General features: G+C 35.0%; 1 protein-coding gene across 8 annotated transcripts in view; it reads right to left on the bottom strand.

Moving 5' to 3' along the window:
• FOXP2 (forkhead box P2) overlaps positions 1 to 19809 on the bottom strand; it is a 666216-nt gene that overhangs the window by 128081 nt on the left and 518326 nt on the right. For 7 of the 8 annotated variants that reach the window (XM_070369572.1, XM_070369571.1, XM_070369570.1 and 4 more), the window contains one exon: positions 16657 to 16731. The exons of the other annotated variant lie outside the window; for it this stretch is intronic. In XM_070369572.1, the coding sequence (XP_070225673.1) occupies positions 16657 to 16731 (75 nt within the window). The remainder of the gene's footprint in view (positions 1 to 16656; positions 16732 to 19809) is intronic. 8 annotated transcript variants of the gene reach the window in all.

Here is a 19809-nt window from a genome sequence, read left to right as displayed (position 1 = left end):
ATGATTTATAAATGCAATAGTAAATTTTGTACTAATTCAAGCACAATTATATATGGTAAGCAATAAACTGTTAAAATATATTTAAGCATTAAATAGAAGAATAAGCATATGAACTATTGCTTGAAATCTCAACATCTTGAATATTTCAAATAACTGTTCTGGGGAATGCTTCCTAAAAAATTATCATTTAAGATGAAAATATCTTTCATCTGCTAATCAAATATATACAGTACCATTACATAATTAAGAACAAAAATAATTTGATATAATATACAGAACAACTTTATTTAAAACAATAAAATTTAAAAAATCATTAACCAGTAACACTATGACAAGTCACTATTAAATGTATTATAAGATGCAAATATTTTTAAAATATACGTGCATATTTAATACATGAATTGAAGTCATCAAGCATTAAGTGTCATTTAATTTAACAAATGATAATAAGGTATTTATAAATGCAATCTTGGTAAAAAAAGTAAACATCACCAAAATTACTTCCAGTAACTTATACTATAGTAAACCTTTTCTCTCCCTACATTCCATAATTTGTTTTCTATTTCTGAAATACTTCAGCACATATTACAGACTAAGAGACAGAAAATATTTTTAACATCATATTATAAGTAGGCTTTCTTAAGTTCAACCATTATACATAAGTTGATATTTATGAGTTGCCAGGTAAAAAATTCAACCAAGCAAGTTAGTTGTATTTTGTAGCCAAAACTCCAGTAATATTATATTTCTGAAACTATCTTACTCTAAAATCTGTTTTACTCAAAACAACTGGTTGGTGAAGACACAGCTTTGCACTTCACACACACAACAAAACAGCCAAATAAATAGCTAAAACTATGCTAAGTATATTCAATACAGCATAAACTGGGGCAGGACCTAAGATTCTGTATTTCTAACAGATTTCCCAGTGATGCTGTTTGCCCAAGGAACATACTGTATAGCGAGGTTCCAGATTAAATGTTTCCTAATTGTGACTAGGGCTTCGCAGGTGGTGCTAGTGGTAAAGAACCTGCCTACCAATGCAGGAGACATACGACATGCAGATTTGATCCCTGGGATGGGAAAGTACCCTGGAGGAGAGCATGGCAATCCACTCCAGTATTCTTGCCTGGAGAATCCCAAGGACAGAGGAGCCTGGCAGGCTATAGTCCATGGGGTCTCAAAGATGAGCACACAACTGAAGTGATTTAGCACACAGCACAATCATGACTAATCCTCTGAATCATCCAGAGCACTTTGTAGAAAAATACAGATTTTCTGATTTTCATTGAAAATAACAAATCTCCATGTGTGAGTGAGACCCGGAAAAATGTGGACTAGATGGCTAAGTGTGGGAAACATCGATTTAAAGACTGTTAAAATCTAACAAAAACTTCATTCTTTAGTGTTTTACTATTTTCAACAATGTTTACGTATTTCAGAAACTTTTCATGGTCAGTAAGAAAAAATTACCATTAGATGGCATATGGAGACTATCCTTTGCCATTATGTTTTCACTCAAAACTATACTTCTTCCTGATTCTACAAAGAGATATTTAAATGAAATACTATGAATGAGAAAAGAAAAACAAAATGCCAAAGAAACAAAACAAAGGATATAACTCTTTAAAGTACCCACTGTATGCCAGCCCCTCTGCTAGATGCAGTGTGTACACTCCTCACTATGCTGCCTGGAAAAATGAAATGATATTCCTCCAAAGTCATCACAATCTATCAAAGAAAATGATGGAGCAGCTCTCCATCCCATAAATCTGCTCCCATTTATCTGTATGGGAAAAATCTGCTACCATACAGATTTTTATGGTAGCAAGATAAAACTACTTTATCCAGGAGGTGACAAACTCTAAGAATTATTCTATCCCAGAGAGCAGAGAGGAGGGAGAGACTTGAGCGGGTAAAGGTATGGAGGTAGGAAATGCTTGAGGCATATTTAGGGCAGAGTGAATATTTTCATTATTTTTGAGAGTCAGTTAAAAATAGAGAATAACAAGACACATGGCAGGAGAGGGAAATTTTAGAAAAACACACTGACTCAAGAATGCCAAATAAGTGTTTTGACTGTCAAACAGAAGAGAAGATTTAACAAGACTAGAAGATTTAATGAGAGTCAAGTGTTGGTTTAAGAGAGATAAGGAAATGTAAACTAACTGAAGAAATATTGAGAGTTGCCAGAATTGGGGAAAAAATCAAAGTTTTGAGACTATGAGTTGGAACAGTGCCTGGTATTTGCCATTCTTTTTGTATTCTTGTCTGAAGTGGGTGGAGACAGAAATCCCTGGTTTATAAGAAGTGGAAAGCACTAAGTCAAGGTGTTCAAGATAGCTGCTGCTGCTGCTGCTAAGTCGCTTTAGTCGTGTCCGACTCTGTGCGACCCCATAGATGGCAGCCTACCAGGCTCCCCCGTCCCTGGGATTCTCCAGGCAAGAACACTGGAGTGGGTTGCCATTTCCTTCTCCAATGCATGAAACTGAAAAGTCAAAGTGAAGTCACTCAGTCGTGTCTGACTCCTAGCAACCCCATGGACTGCAGCCTACCAGGCTCCTCCATCCATGGGGTTTTCCAGGCAAGAGTACTGGAGTGGGTTGCCATTTATATATAAATAAATAAACATGTAAATAAATAAAGATTTTAAAAAGTTAAAACCACCAGAAAAATGCCACAGGTGGTGTGAAATAAAAGAGTGATATTAGAGGCAGAGGGACTTGAATTTGGATGTTGGCTTACTCCCGTCTTCCCTGGTGGCTCAGATGGCAAAGCGTCTGCCTACAATGCGGGAGACCCGGGTTTGATCATGGGTCAGGAACATCCCCTGGAGAAGGAAATGGCAACCCACTCCAGTACTCTTGCCTGGAAAGTCCCATGGAGGGAGGAGCCTGGTAGGCTACAGTCCATGGGGTTGCTAGGAGTCGGACACGACTGAGCGACTTCACTATGCTCAATTTCCTCAAGAGGAAAAAATAGGTGTAAGTAGGCATAATAAGACTAGAGAGCTCTTCAAGAAAATTAGAGATACCAAGGGAATATTTCATGCAAAGATGGGCTCGATAACGGACAGAAATGGTATGGACCTAACAGAAGCAGAAGATATTAAGAGGTGGCAAGAATACACAGAAGAACTGTACAAAAAAGAGCTTCACGACCAAGATAATCAGGATGGTGTGATCACTCACCTAGAGCCAGACATCCTGGAATGTGAAGTCAAGTGGGCCTTAGAAAGCATCACTACGAACAAAGCTAATGGAGGTGATGGAATTCCAGTTGAGCTATTTCAAATCCTGAAAGATGATGCTGTGAAAGTGCTGCACTCAATATGCCAGCAAATTTGGAAAACTCAGCAGTGGCCACAGGACTGGAAAAGGTCAGTTTTCATTCCAATCCCAAAGAAAGGCAATGCCAAAGAATGCTCAAACTACCGCACAGTTGCACTCATCTCACACGCTAATAAAGTAATCCTCAAAATTCTCCAAGCCAGGCTTCAGCAATATGTGAACCGTGAACTTCCTGATGTTCAAGCTGGATTTAGAAAAGGCAGAGGAACCAGAGATCAAATTGCCAACATCCACTGGATCATGGAAAAAGCAAGAGAGTTCCAGAAAAACATCTATTTCTGCTTTATTGACTATGCCAAATCCTTTGACTGTGTGAATCACAATAAACTGTGGAAAATTCTAAAAGAGATGGGAATACCAGACCACCTGACCTGCCTCTTGAGAAACCTGTATGCAGATCAGGAAGCAACAGTTAGAACTGGACATGGAACAACAGACTGGTTCCAAATAGGAATAGGAGTACGTCAAGGCTGTATATTGTCACCCTGCTTATTTAACTTCTATTCAGAGTACATCATGAGAAACGCTGGGCTGGAAGAAGCACAAGCTGGAATCAAGATTGCTGGGAGAAATATCAGTAACCTCAGATATGCAGATGACATCACCCTTATGGCAGAAAGTGAAGAGGAATTAAAAAGCCTCTTGATGAAAGTGAAAGTGGAGAGTGAAAAAGTTGGTTTAAAGCTCAACATTCAGAAAACTAAGATCATGGCATCTGGTGCCATCACTTCATGGCAAACAGATGAGGGAACAGTGGAAACAGTGTCAGACTTTATTTTTTGGGGCTTGAAAATCACTGAAGATGGTGACTGCAGCCATGAAACTAAAAGATGCTTACTCCTTGGAAGGAAAGTTATGGCCAACCTAGATAGCATATTCAAAAGCAGAGACATTACTTTGCCAACAAAGGTCCGTCTAGTCAAGGCTATGGTTCTTCCAGTGGTCATATATGGATGTGAGAGTTGGACTGTGAAAAAAGCTGAGCACCAAAGAATTGATGCTTTTGAACTGTGGTGTTGGAGAAGACTCTTGAGAGTCCCTTGGACTGCAAGGAGATCCAACCAGTCCATTCTAAAGGAGATCAGTCCTGGGATTTCTTTGGAAGGAATGATGCTAAAGCTGAAACTCTAGTACTTTGGCCACCTCATGCGAAGAGCTGACTCATTGGAAAAGACTCTGATGCTGGAGGGATTGAGAGCAGGAGGAAAAAGGGACGACAGAAGATGAGATGGCTGGATGGCATCACTGACTCAATGGACGTGAGTCTGAGTGAACTCCGGGAGTTGGTGATGGACAGGGAGGTCTGGCGTGCTGCAATTCACAGGGTCGCAAAGAGTCGGACATGACTTAGCAACTGAACTGAACTGAGGCATAATAAAAATTACAGGATTTTCTTGGCAGTTTAGTGGTTAACACTCCATGCTTTCCACTGCAGGGAACACAGGTTCCATCCCTGGTTGGGAAACTAAGATCTCACATGCTGGCTATGGCATTGTTGGAAAAAAGCAAAAACAAATAAACACACAAACAAAAAAAAACAAACTACACAACAATTGTTTTCTATATGATAACGAGTAGGCTGGTGCCAAAGTGACCATAAATCAATTTTGTCTCATAAAACCTGACATATTTTATACTTTCACCAACACCCCAGTGGTGGGCAAAACAGAAAAACATTTAAATTCAGTTTGCAGAGCAAATTTGTTTTGTATGGAATTAAGAAATAAAAAAATAAAAAGGTTTCGTTTTCAGTAAGTATGATATAGGAATTCTTCCATCAGAAGTCACAGAAGTTGGAGATAACATACTTCCAATCATTTACCACTAATTTCTGAAACTTTACTATTTAAAATCCACTTTGTAAAGCAGAAAGATTTGCTGTTGGAAATGGGCTTCAAAAGCAAGGTCTCTTTTGAAGTCTGTCTGTTGCATCTGTCTTCCTTCCTTTCTTACTCCCTCCCTTCCTTCTTTCCTTCCTTATATTGTTTTCCTCCTACTTTAGTTTTTATTTTATGAACAGAAATGTTTTTTGGTTTAGGGAAACGTTACCCTCTCATATCTTTGTATCTATACAGCATATACTAAATTCAGGATTAAGCAGGGGACTATATGTCTAAGAGCAATTTCAGTGGTTGGTTTATTGGGTTGCTCTTAATATTTAAAACTGCCAATACAGTGAAAAAGAGACTATCATAATATTTATGCATACATTTCACTCCAGTTACATGTTCTCTTTTCACTTAAAAGGTTTTCCTAAAAAGTGAAGAGCTATTTTTTATTAATTACCAAAAATTAACCAATTACATACAAAGTTCAAAATCTTCATGTATCTAAGTGTTTCATAAAATAATTAATGTTCTTCAGATTTATATTAATCCACCTTAAATTTTAAAGAAGGAAAGAACACTCACATTATGATTATTAGAGTCTCTTATAAGAAAATAGTTGCTAAGTTTTAACTCTAATGATTAGCTATTCTTTTGGTTAAAAATATCATAAAGTTTAACAGATATGGTGAGAGTAAAGCTGTCATAACTTGAAAATTTTAACAACCATGAATATACCCTTCCCTTCTTTCATATAGTTTGTTCAAAAATAGGAATCTCTAAAAGATATCATGGCACTGTGGGAAAGGGACACAATGGTGGTCACACGGCATAAACAGATTTAGTAAATAATATAAAGAGAGGTACTAACCTAGCTATGAGTTTACTCACCTTCAAGTTAGTTTCTATTTCCTTTAAAGCTGTATTAACTCCATTTGTGCCCTTGAGGCCAGCACTCTCCCCCAATTATCTTTCAGACCTTGTTTGAACTCTATTCTTTTCCTTCTTGCTTTTTAAATCTTTTCATCTCCACTGCCACCTCTCCCCAAGACCTTTCCTCAATTCTACCCCCTCAAGCCCCCATCACATCATCTCCCTATTAATCAGTAATTTTCCCAAAGGACTAGGACGCTACTTGCTTACATATAGACTTTCAGTTACCACTCAAGTCACTGCCATGGACTATATTCTTTGAAACCACTCTTACCAAATCCAATCAGTTTATGTCTCATTTCACAGTCTTAAAACCACCTCTCAGTCTCTGACAATGCCTTTTAAAAAATCTTTCCTAGTGTTTGACTGCAGGCTCCTCCTCCTTCTTATCTCCTGTCACACAGATTCACATTCTTTACTGATTATTCTTTCTTTCCTTTCACCGAATGTCTCATCTTGAAAATTCTCTGTGGTTGTCTTTCTTTTTGCAATTTTCTTCAAAACAATGAACTCTGATCTCATGCACATGGTATGACTTTCAAAGATGAATAATTTCCAAGTCATTGCTGTCTGCTGAACATGGATATTGTCCCAGCAATGCAAATATACCTCCCAAAGAACCTTTATCACCTTCAACTTCCTATTGTCCACCATCAATCTTCAATGTTCTTGTTATCACTAGGTTCCAATTTAAACAAAAACAAATATCCAGGCACAAAATAGCAGCAATCTCAATATTTTTGTGTTCCTCCAAAAAACTGTCAACATACTTTTTATATCAAAGTGCTGTATTCTCCCTTAAATTTGTCCTCTTGTTTCCTTACTCTGTCCTTCCCATAGTTAAGATTATACTTTAAAAATTTTTGGACAATATTCTCTCACCTAGACACACTAACTCCAGTATTTTTCTATTTCCAATCACTTCTTACTTTTGTTCCCAAGAAAGAAAGAAGAAAATGAAAGGTAGTCGCTCAATCATGTCTGACTCTTTGTGACCCTGTGGACGATAGCCTATCAGGCTCCTCTGTCCATGGAATTCTCCAGGCAAGAGTACTGGAGTGGGTTGCCATTTCCTTCTGCAGGGGATCTTCCTGACCCAGGGATTTAACTCAGGTCTCCTGCATTGCAGGTAGATTCTTTACCATTTGAGCCACCAGGGAAGCCCCAAAGATATTTTAGATAGTCTATTTATGTTACATCAACTTCATTGCTCACAATCTTGCAGAATACTTAAGGATCTTCTAAAAAGCTACCTCAAACTTCTAATTCCAGTTGTGGTCCATTTAAAGACTGAATATCAACTAAGACTATTTAAAGACTGTATATCAAGCTTTCTCCATAATGTTTTCCAATTCCCCAGATACATTATGCCCTATCTCAAAAGCCACCTAACTTTTTTTTTTTCTTTCTCTTCTACAACTTAGCTTATTCTATTCTCAATCCCTGGAATGTGCTCTATCCTTCTAGTTTGATGAACTTCTGTGTTTTTGTTTTGTTTTTTCCCCCCTCAAAACTTTACCTCAAATAAACCTCTTCCATTTACCCATCCTCAATTCCTTGGTACAATGATTAAACCTCTTTTCACAGTTTGCATTGATTTTTCAGCCCCAAATTATGTATTTTCCATTTTCATACTGTACACTTTTCAAATGCAGTGATCATTATTTTACTGAAAATTTTTGTAGCATGGTGAGTTATACATAGGATGTGCTTAGTGAATATGTGTTGAATAGAACTGAGTATCAGGGACTATGTAAGAATAATTCCAATTAATACAGACATACAAGATCAAAAGAGTGATCAATGTAGACTACATTGTTGAAAAAGTATTCATGTGGGGTAGTAATTGAGCTGGACTTCATATAACAAGTAGAATCTGATTGGCTGATCAGAAAAAGGAGGAGGTTACAGAGCAATAACAGCACAAGAAAAGGAATAGGAAAAAAAATGGAATATTGTGTTTGCAAACAGAAAGGAGATATATCAGGCAGAACACAACATTTATTCGTGAAATAATAGAGGATAAGGTAGAGAAAGGAAAAGAGCCCAGTGGTAGGGGCACATAATTGCAAGGCTTAGGTTTGTAAAGCTTTATCCAGTGGACACTGGGAAGTCATTAAAAACTGTACACAAGTTATGAGGAAAGAGAAAGGAGCAATTATTTATCCTATGATGGTATCAATAAAATAGAGTTTACATGCTAATTAACAATGATAGAATTGATCATTCCAGACACTTTGTAGGACTTTTCTAGAAGCACAATTTCTCACCAAATTCTTATCTCTGTACTCATTTCTACAGCTTTAAGTAGTCAATTTACAACAAGTGCTATGAATATATTTTACAAGATCAAAGTTGTATGTTAGTCACTTAGTGTTTTCATCTGGTCAATTCAAGTACCCATTCTGAGCTTTGCCTATTTAAGTGGTTTTGATATTTCAATATCAGACTTAAAGTACTATATTGTCCCCCTTTTCTTTATGTTTTAAAGTCAGGATGACTCATTGATCACTTATTTTCAACTATTAAGACATAGTATTTGTCTGACAGATAGTAGACAATCTAAAAAGCCAACAAAATTCTATTTAGCAACTGGTCTTGCTTGTGTAGGAAATAAAGGAAAATAAAGAGAAAATGTAAAAGATTAAAACTGGAAGTATTAAGCATATTCTTCTAAAATTAGCAAGTAAATTAGCAATGTTCTTTAAAACTTTAAAAAATAAGTCTTTTTTTTTTTTTTTTTTTCTTTCCTTTTAGCTGAAGTCCTAACAAAAGAACAAAAGCAATAAATCAACAGTCTGGGAATTTTCGATTCACTTTATAACATTTCTGGGAGAATCATTAAAGATCCTTGAATTTTTCTTTCCTAAAACCTCAACTTATAAATAGGATTATCTCATAGATCTTATTGAGATCTTAAAAGTGTCTTTAAGAAACCACAAGTAGTCTGGTAATATGCACAGTAATTTCAAAAGTGATCAAAACTTATCTGGTTTTTTAAAACCTGTGATCAGTACACATGATTAGCAAACATTTAGAAAAACTGAATGGTTTCTTTCTTTGACAGATATGCAGAATTAAAATTAAAATACACATATGTATAATATTATACATATGAACTGTGGCTTAAGAAAAAGAACTGTCAAACCATCAATAGTTTCCCCTTAATTCAATGACTAATGGAGAGATATAAGGAAAGTCACTCAGATTCTTTAGTTTTCTCAACTGTAAAACAGAGGAGTTGAAATAATAATTCTAAAGGCTCCTTTAAGCTAACGTGTCCTATCAGTCATTCCATGGCTGAAATGCACGTTGTTTGGACACCCTCTCCTCTTTATTTTGGCGATGCACTAGCAGGGCATGACCCCTCTAATAAAGCAGAAGGACTACATGCATAATATACAGAAAGACAAGGTCAAACATGCAAAAAAGTATGTTTCCAGCCTCAATATGTAAAAAAAATATACTTTTAACTCTTAAGAGAGTATGAGATATGCAACTTATAGGTAACATGGACTTAAGGAGAAATAATGATTAAACAACAGTACACATGTTAATTCTTTTATTTCTTTTAATTTTATATCGGTTACTGTTAGGTAGGTAGAATAGGAAAAAGGAGTCCAGAAAGGCAGTGGCTAAAAGACAAAGAAGGGAAAAGCCCACAAAAATAGAACAAAGGAAGGTCCAAGGATTGGGATGAAGACCACAGGTAGAACAAACAGCACTCCTGGCTAGCCCGATTTACACAGGGCAGGTCCAGAGGGAGGAGAAAAAACATAAAAAGAGGAGCCAAAGGGCCAGGTGTCTCTCTGTCTGTCTCTCGCTCTCTTTCTCTATCTCTGTCTCTCTTTCTTCTCTTCGCATCTTTTGGGTCGGCATGCCCTCACGCCTCGAGGATATATTTTCCTTTATTTTCTAAATAAAACTGCGCTGTAACACGGAGCTGTAACACTGATCTGTCCAAGAGCTGTGACACGGTCTGTCCCAGGGCTGTAATGCTGGTCTGTCACTTCAAATTTTTATTGTGATGAGACAGAACCGAGGAAATTCTACACTCCCCCAGCAGTTACCTTTGTATTAAGAAAATATTCACTAGGTTTGCGTATATAACATTAAATTCTTAAACCTTTACACTTGTTTATCAAATTTTGATACTACTTTGCCAACATTCTCTCTCAAATTATACAACTGTATGTGAATTTATGAATCATGCTTACTTTAATAAGAATTTATCTCCAATATATTTACCTGAGACTTCCTTTTCACTGTAGTATCTCTTAAGAATACTCTTAGTAAAGAGAACTTAAGATCTCTCAAGATCTCTTGAGATTTCTTACTCTCATTCTATACAATCTGTTTTAAGCCCCTCTAAATATTCTACACAAAAATCCTAAATTAAAATAAAGATATTATAGTTATCCTGGAGTGTGATGTTACAAGACACTGGATCTGAGTGATAGATTACTTCTGCCAATATTCTAAAATATCCCACACTCTCTCTCTTAAGAGAGAACAGGAAGCTCCCTGCTAGAATGATAATGACAACTTCAGGGAAAAGAACTTAGGAACGTAGTTGCAAGAGCTGGAGCATTTCATGCAGCTCCTTAATGTTAAATATGACAGAAGTTCCATCCTGAAAAGCTTAACATACATTGTATAAGACTTTATTCTTTATTTTATCAGTAGTGTGAATCTATTTGCACCAAATTTATTATCACTCTGATAAAGAATATAATTAACTGAAGTAAACAAGTGCAATTTCATCTTAGTTGTATGGTGCATTATGTGATTATAGCATGACTGAATTCTGGTAATAGTAAGCTTTCTGAACTCCACTGGATAAAGGTTTAAAGTACAATTTCATGTTTATATTTAAAGTACAGTGTGCAGTTTCAGATTTATATTTGAATGCCATTGGGAATCATGTACTGCTTAACTTGACATCCTAAGGATTAAATATATGAAAAATTTATTTATAAATACTTTTATGTAAATATATGGTTGCATAAATGGTGCCAATAATAAAAATGTGATTCTGTAATTTGTCAATACTGTGCACAACTCATTTTACCTAATGAAAATTTAAAATGTAAAAAATTTAACTGCAAAAGAACAGAAAGAAAAATGAATTGTAGATAGAACTCAATAAAAAAACATCATTTTACACAACTGATCTTTTAGATATGTATGTGTATGTGCTCATGGGGTGTGCACATTTATACACTAGGATGACTTGTTTTTGTGCCTTTCACTGACTATGCTACAATAAGTGATGTAGAAATATACAAGGAACAGAAATACAAGTAATAAATATAGAATATACAGTTTATCAATGATGTTAAGAAATATGCAAGAACTATAGAGTGAACTGTTAAAAGTTAATGCATATTATATTTCATATTTGTAGAGACTCCAAATGACTCTAGTAGCTCATTACAAATAACTTTAAATGCAAAAGCAAAAATACATTCTGCTCGAATGGGCACCATAAATGCACATTATTGCCACATACATATTCTAGTGTGTGTATCAATTTATTTGATGAAAAATATATTAACAACAACAAAACCAGATAACTAAATAAATAATCCTTTCATCAGCCCCTGATTTCTGCCACACTAATGCTTTGGTGAATCATCAAGGGGAGTAAATTATTCATTATAAATTTCAAAGAAGAGTCTCCATTGAAAAAGCTCTGCCTTGGTCCTTCTTGGAACCAACATCAAGAGAATTCATGGCAGTCTCAAATATTGCAGTAAAATAGAAGGTGAGAGGTAAATTGCTCAAGAGAGGTGTCTAGAATGAACTGAGCTCAGGGAGCTACATCCTAGCTGAGTGAGGTATGTAAAGATAATTATTAATATCTTGAGTTACACTAGGAAAGAAAAAGATTAATCAAGAAGTTGCATACAAATGTCAGTCAAGGCTTTAAAAACTGAAATCTATATTCGCTTTCCAATGGAAAACCTAGAAGGTTTTTAATAGTAGCTCTAAATACAGTCACTATAATATAGCATATTGGCATTAACAAATCATTTGTAATATAAGTGTTTGAAATATTTGATTATCTTAATTTCATATCAAAGGACTTAGTATAATATCAGTCCTATTGTAATAGGACAAATTACTCAAAATAAACATGATGAATTAACAAATCTGATCTACATTGCTTCAAAATAAATTCAAACTTATACTAACACACATTCACACTAATAACAAGCAGTTACATCTTGCAATACAGGTTTTATAGGAAGGAGTTTCCAAAAAATTTACCACAACATTATCCCATCTGGTTAATTGTCTCCAGCTTGTTAGTTAAAATTATCAACACCACTACTAAGTAGTAATTTATCTCTAATTCTTGGTTAATCTCTGCTAATACATTTATAACAGAAAAGGGAAGAAATTAATTGGTGATAAACTGGCACTCCACATGCATTCCCTAATTCCTTATTTTCATGTGTTCTGGCTGGATACAGACAGCTAATGGTACAATCACTTTTGCTAACATTCTTTTCCCATGATTTTCTTTGACTGCCAGAGGACATCGTTTAGGTCCTGTGAGGCAGGGTTCTTTCTCTTTCACTCAGCTTAACAAATCAGAAAACATTTAGATAACTGATTTTTGTGAGTGAAAAAATTAGTGTGTGACTTAAATTAATGAGTATTTTCCACTCAATAAGCAACATTTCCATCTTGGTCATGGTATAAGTTAATATCCAAAACCTCTTGCTTAGTGTTAATACCAAATATCAATACATATTTAAATTTATGTCAAACAGAATTGCCTCTTTGGTCCAAGCAAGAGTATATTGATGATACCAGGGATACCGATCAAGTCAGACATCTACTGCATACTTTCTGTGTGTTAGTCATTAAGCTAAGTGGTTTTGGGGTTATCAAATGTAAACCTATTACCACTCTATGAGGTAGATACTATCTACCTAATTTTACTATCTGTCCTAATTTTACAGATTGCAAACATAAGGCTAAAAAAAGTCAAGTAATTACCCAGTATTCAATTTAGAAAGCTGATTCCAGAGTCCACAGGACAGATTATTTGGTACTGGGTAACATTTATGGAAAGCCTAAAAAGAGAGAGAAATTTGGAACAGAAAAAGATTCTTAAAACCATCATTGTCCTCTTTTCCTTAATTTCTCCAATCCACAATTCCCATCAAAATGAAACATTTAGGAGGCAATCATAATAGAGTCAAGATCTGTAGGGAAAAAGACCCGAGGTGGTCAATGTAATTTAATTTGAATGTGATACATAACAGCTAGACCAAGACCAACCAAGTCTTACTTTTAATTTATAGATCCAACAAATTTTGTTCATCAAAATATGCATATGATCCAGTGGTAAATGTTTTGAAATTAAGACCCCAAAGACAAAGCCTGAGCATTCTGCATAATTGCCTTAACAGTTAGAGCCAACAGGCAGAGTCCTATGTAAAACAGTATTCCTATAGGTGTAAAAACCTGCAGTAAAGACTAACAGTACTATTATCTGCAGGTAGGTGCCAATAAGGGCATTCAGGCAGATGAAGTGTCAACAGGGTCAATCTCTTGAGGAGTGAACTTGGGTTACTACCATGTGTCAGGGAAACCGAAGGTTGTGAAATTTAGGATTGTAGCCAGGGAAAAAAGAAAGGTATCAATACTATTATGAAAGTCTGAAAGAAAAGTAAACTAAAAATTTGCCAGATTAGAGTTAAATATACACCATTTGAAAAAACTGAGTGTGAAAAGCAAGTATTGATAAGTAACCTCTTACAGGGAAACTCACTTACTCTCATATTCATGTCTTTTAAAGCCAGAACTCAATGCCTTTCTCTTATAAAATTCAAACTTATAATAAGAATATTAAATTGTTACTCTTAGAATATTAAATGTACAACTTATGGAGCTCAAAGATTTCCTAAAAAAAAAAAAAAAAGGTAGAAACAGTTTAAGATTTACAATTTTTAGGTAGAGATGATATAAGTAATTGTGGGTACAATTACTACTGCCCAGAATTGCAATGAATTAGTAGATGCACATTATACATAGTCTATTAGTGTAATCTCCAGTAATCTCCAGAGAAGGCAACGGCACCCCACTCCAGTACTCTTGCCTGGAAAATCCCATGGACGGAGGAGCCTGGTAGGCTGCAGTCCATGGGGTCACTAAGAATCGGACACAACTGAGCGACTTCACTTTCACTTTTCACTTTCCTGCATTGGAGAAGGAAATGGCAACCCACTCCAGTGTTCTTGCCTGGAGAATCCCAGGGATGGGGGAGCTTGGTGGCTGCCATCTATGGGGTCACACGGAGTCGGACACGACTGAAGTGACTTAGCAGTAGCAGCCAGTAATCTCATGGTGTTCAGACTTCCTCAAGTACCACCCCAGCATATTAGTAATAATAAAATTTAACAAATACTAAGAGAGAGAGCCATGCTCATCACACAGAAACTGTCAACTACAAATAATAAATAGTCTGTTTTAGTTTGCATCTGGATCTTAAATTACATTATATAGCCATTTTAGCTCACAAAAAGTTTGCATCTAACATAATCAATAAAGGAAATAAGCCCCTACTTAGTACTGAATGTTTCCCTGGTGCTGTGAAGTCCAGAAGCATCATTTGCAAAGTCACTCTGTGACTAATCTGAAACATTAAATTTGGTGCACTTCAGGGATGGTAAACACCCGATCCATGCACCGTCATGCTCTTTTTACCCACCAACCACAGAAGACCTCACTAATTTATGCTGGCTTGCTTTCTACCTTGGAGACTAACTATAGTCTCAAATACATGGCATAATCTCAGACTCTTGTTCAACACAGTATTCAAGGCAGTCATGAACGACGTGGTATGCCCCTGGAAAGACCAATACATTGGTAATCTCACAAACTTGGGCTATAAATTCAGGCTTGCCATTGAGGAACTGCATGGCACTTGTGGGCCATTTATTTAATTTCTCCACAGTTTGTTTTCATTCAGAAAACATTTCAGTGAAAAGATATAATGCTATGAATTTATATTTCTGTCAGTAGAATAGAGAATAATTTTTTAAAGGCAGAAGCAGATTTACATAAAGAACAAAATATTATTAGTTAAGCCATCTCACTCTTCAGGCTAAAGAAAACAATTTTTCCATTGAGATTATTTTAGGAAAAAGTGTTACCAATTAGGAATACTGCCTGCTTAACTTTTAATGCAGCATTTTTAAAGTATATTTTTGAATTAATCTTCTTTACTAAGTTAAAATACATAGCTATTTTTGAAGTTTAACTTAAATTTATTTTCTTCAAAACATACAGCAAAAACTTAGAAATTAAGATTATTTTAGTCTTTCACATAAATTTACATAATTTGAGCAAAACTTACCACTACTTCTTAATTTTTGCTATTCTTTCAAAAGTTATTACTATTATTAGGAGGACAACACTTTAGAATTAAAATGAATGAAACCCTAAACTAGGTTATTTCAGACTATTATAAATCCTAATTTCAAATACAAAATTTATTACCAGTCCCCTGCATTCAGTAGTTCCATAAAACAGTATGTTATCGCTTTTTTCACTTCTATTTTTGCTTTGCATCTAACATTTTAAAAAATGTTTAAAGATTGTATATTTTCCACAAAGAATAGCATTCCATGTTAATCTGACACTATTTTTATTGATAAAAATCTTTCTTTTTTTAACCAAGGTATGAAATTAGATATTTCTATTTTATTATTTGGTTATGAGTCTACAATCATAAATTAAGAAATATTACATATATGGTAGTAAAAAATATTTTTTGGGTGAGATAGTTTAGGAATATTCTAGACCATAGAACCTAAAAAACTACATCAATTCTTCAAGAAACAATCAAAAATTCTATAAATTAAAATATATGACTTACATATTTAGAGATTCCTTAGGAATACAGGTAATGTCCATGCTAAATAGAAACATGAAGTTGCTCTATTTAAAAATTCTTGAATGGCCACTTCAGGACTGCTATTCATTTCCAAGGCTAACTGGTATGTGAATTGGGTCACAAAAGCAATTTTCATTGAATATTATAGTCTAAAGAGACAAATTATACTCGGTGACAGAATATGTAAAAAGAGGCCTTGGCATATTTATATGTTAACTTGCAGAACTCAGAATAGCAAAAATTCCCTAAAATATTTATTGTATAATCTCCATTTATTTTATGCATATCAATAACATCTCATCAAATTATTCCTAAATCTGTTCCAGAAAGCATAGTGGTTCAAGAAAAGTACAGTGATGAAACAGCCACACACCCTTACATATGTAAAGTAAACTTTAATGTCATCAATTCACAGAAACTGTGATCTATAAGCGATGAAACATAATTGAAGTAAGAATATAAGAGCCAGCAGAAAAAAACTACATCTGTGCCTTAACATTAGTCATCTCTTGATCGTCTTCACGACTATATGGCAGTGGCTAACAGAAAATGACAGACCATCTATTTAGTGGGGTTGGGTCTACGGCCTTATATGTAGTAGCTGAATCTCTAATTGTCCAGTGTAACTTACTGCAAATGTGTTGTGAGGATGCCCATCACCAGAAGAGTGGCCACAGACACATAATTTTGTTTCTGGAAGCAATTCCTAGATTAAACAAAGAGAATCAGGAGTTGGCTTTTTTCCCCCAATCTTATGCTAATAATGTACATTATCATTTAAGAAAATTATTTTGGATTATTATCTTGATAGGTCAACCTAGATAAAACTATCCCACCTTTGTATCACGGCTAATAATAGTATACATTTTAAAACTAGGAATGATTTGGCAGATGTTATTTTGAATATTTGAACATATGAATTAATCACTAACAAAAATTATTGATCTATCATGATCTTGACTTAAGAATCTTCTCATTTCTAAGCTAAACTTATAGCCAATGTTAATAAATACTCCCACAACTTTAAACGGTACTATGATTTTAGAGTACGGGTTGCTATTTGTTTTCAAACTTTATCTTTTTCACACAAGTTAACTGTTGACTCGTCAATTACAACCAACATAAATGAACATAAAGCCTGTCTTGTCATGAAATGTGAGAACAATCACAAGAACCTCATTTAATAAACTGTCTAGGCTCTGCATTACTACAACACAAATATTGCCATTAAATATATATTTAAGACTATGGAGCCAAACTCCATAATCTCTGATAAAACCTGTTGAATTATGTCATTTGTATTGAAAACTACTCTATATACTCAAATGAACGGTTTGCAATTTTATCTGTAAAAGTAAAGTGATTATTTATTGATAAATGACATGAAATGTCATTTTTTACCTAAGTAGTATCAGACATTTCAAAAGATTTTGTCTGAAGGGCAAAAGGATTACACTGCATTTGAATAGACCATGTGACAACACATCCTTAGACTTCATGTATGATATGAAAGGATGATCCCCATTCGTAAGATACACAAGGGAAATTATAAGTATATCAGAAGAGAAGAAAAGCAAGGAGGAATGTGGTAGGGGTGTCAAGGAGTATTTGTAGTGGTTTGATGCATGTAAATATTACATCTTATAAATAATTCTTTTCAAATACATCTCTGAAGTTCAGGGGCTCTGTTTAAGAAACGGATTGTATATGCTTTACATGACTATGTGTCATTTTTTTTTCAAGATAAGAGCAACCTTAATTCAAACAGAAAAAAACAAAAATGGCTTCCCAAATATTCTCCTCCTCCAGTTTCCTATGAAGAAGTATGTCACCTGACACTGGCAGATGAGGAAAATATGTTCAAGTTATATTTTGCTGTCAGAATCCAACAAACACGTTTTCATCTAAATTATTTTGTCAACAGCCTTGTAGTACCCTTGCTAACCTTATTTGGCACCAGTGAATAATTAGATACACAGGGGTGTGACTCCAATTGAAGGTGTTGGCATTGTAGCACTCTGTGAAAATATTAACTATGAGGTTAACTCCAATTTTCTCTTCTTTAATTAAATGCACATGGTACTAATGAGGTAACCTACTGTTCCTTGATAGCACTAATTAGCTAAGAGGAGACTACACTCTCACACTGCAATTTAAACCTAAAAATAAGGTTGAAATATGCTAATTGCAGGCAATTTAAAACAGTACAAGTTGAAGAACTAGTCATAATAAGAGAAACTGACTGCTTTACAGTTAGGCAGCTGTAACTTTGGTTAAAATCAAAACAAGCCACATGATTTTTGGACTGCTATTTAACAAGGTCATACACATCTGAAAATTAAAAAAAAAAAAAAGAAAAGAAATGCTACTCCATACCACAGAAATGAACCAACTAACAAAAAATGCTCAGATCGACATTTGTCTACCTAAAACCAAAAATGGTTAGAACTCCAAAAGTACCTCAACACTATTTATATTTAGTGCTGAAAATGAAATTCCGTAAGTAAGCAACATCACCTTAAGCTCTTTCAAGAGCACTCAACTTAAATATTGTACTTTGTGTCTCCAACACAGACAAAACATGTTGGGTGCTGGAGGTTTGCCATCCCAATCACAAGCTCTGAGGGAAGATTTAGAGATGACTAAAAAACAGGACATTTCCAGACCAGATACAAGTATATTGATAAAAATACACAAAAGATGCTATGGAATAAAATGGTGTAGGCACCATTTAAAGAATATAGGTGCCAAAATTATCTGAAGGATTTCATTGTAAGAGGGAGATTTTTGCTACTTCTACAGATTGCAGTTATGGGTTGAGAGCAGCCTGAAGCATCACTGTGAGAATTTTCTCCATTCTCAGCTCAAATGACTCATAAATGTAATTTCAGTAAATCTAAGTATAATCCAAACATATCTTCTTTAATTGTGTCTCAAAAATTTACACAATATGATTTCAACCAATAACCACTGAGGTAACTTTGACAAACAAAATTCTAAAGGACCTTCTGAAGCCATTGCATATTTTTGTTAATCCGAAACTTTGTTTAACCAAAGCAATCATCAGCTGACAGTGCCAAATCATTCCTGTTGCTGGAGATAAAAATACAGCAAATAAAAATGATACTGTCATTAATCTATCCTTGGAGATAAAAGAGATAGGACTGTCCCACAGTATGGACTTGCAGTGACACTTCTGTGCAGTCATTTTGCATGCAAAATTATAAGTTTAAACAATCAAGAGAGTTGAACAAGCAATAAAAAGTCAAAAATCAAAATTTGTAAAAAGAGAAAGTCAACTTAATCTTATGTTTACTGAAGAACAATACCTTGGAAAAAAGTAAACCGTTTAAAAGGTAAAGTCTTTCAAGTAATTCCCAATTAGTAACTCCAGGAGTTAAAAGGATGTGCGAGTAAACTGCACTGCCATTAGCCCATCATCACGTCTTGCCAAAAAACTTGGTTGAAGAAACTGCTTTGAAAAAACCCACCAAGCTTCTCCTGGCTGTCCTAGAGCTCTCTACAACAGAAGGAGACAGAATGTTGGCAAGAGATGCTAATCAACCTCCAACCAACTATGCTTGAACAGATCCATGAGGTTGCAGGTCTGTAAAAGGGTAGCAAGGCAAATGAAATCATACAGTCATTGGAGGCAACCTGACATGGTCCAGCAAATCACAGGGAAACACAATATGAATGGATGTTTTAAGTGTTTGCATCTGTTTCAGATAAGCACCAAAGAACATTTTAAGAGTGAAAAGGCCATGACAATGTACTGGAATGG

This window comes from Bos mutus, chromosome 4, assembly GCF_027580195.1.
Source record: "Bos mutus isolate GX-2022 chromosome 4, NWIPB_WYAK_1.1, whole genome shotgun sequence".
In the NCBI taxonomy this organism is placed as follows: Eukaryota; Metazoa; Chordata; class Mammalia; order Artiodactyla; family Bovidae; genus Bos; species Bos mutus.
This window is presented reverse-complemented; position numbering and strand designations above follow the sequence as displayed.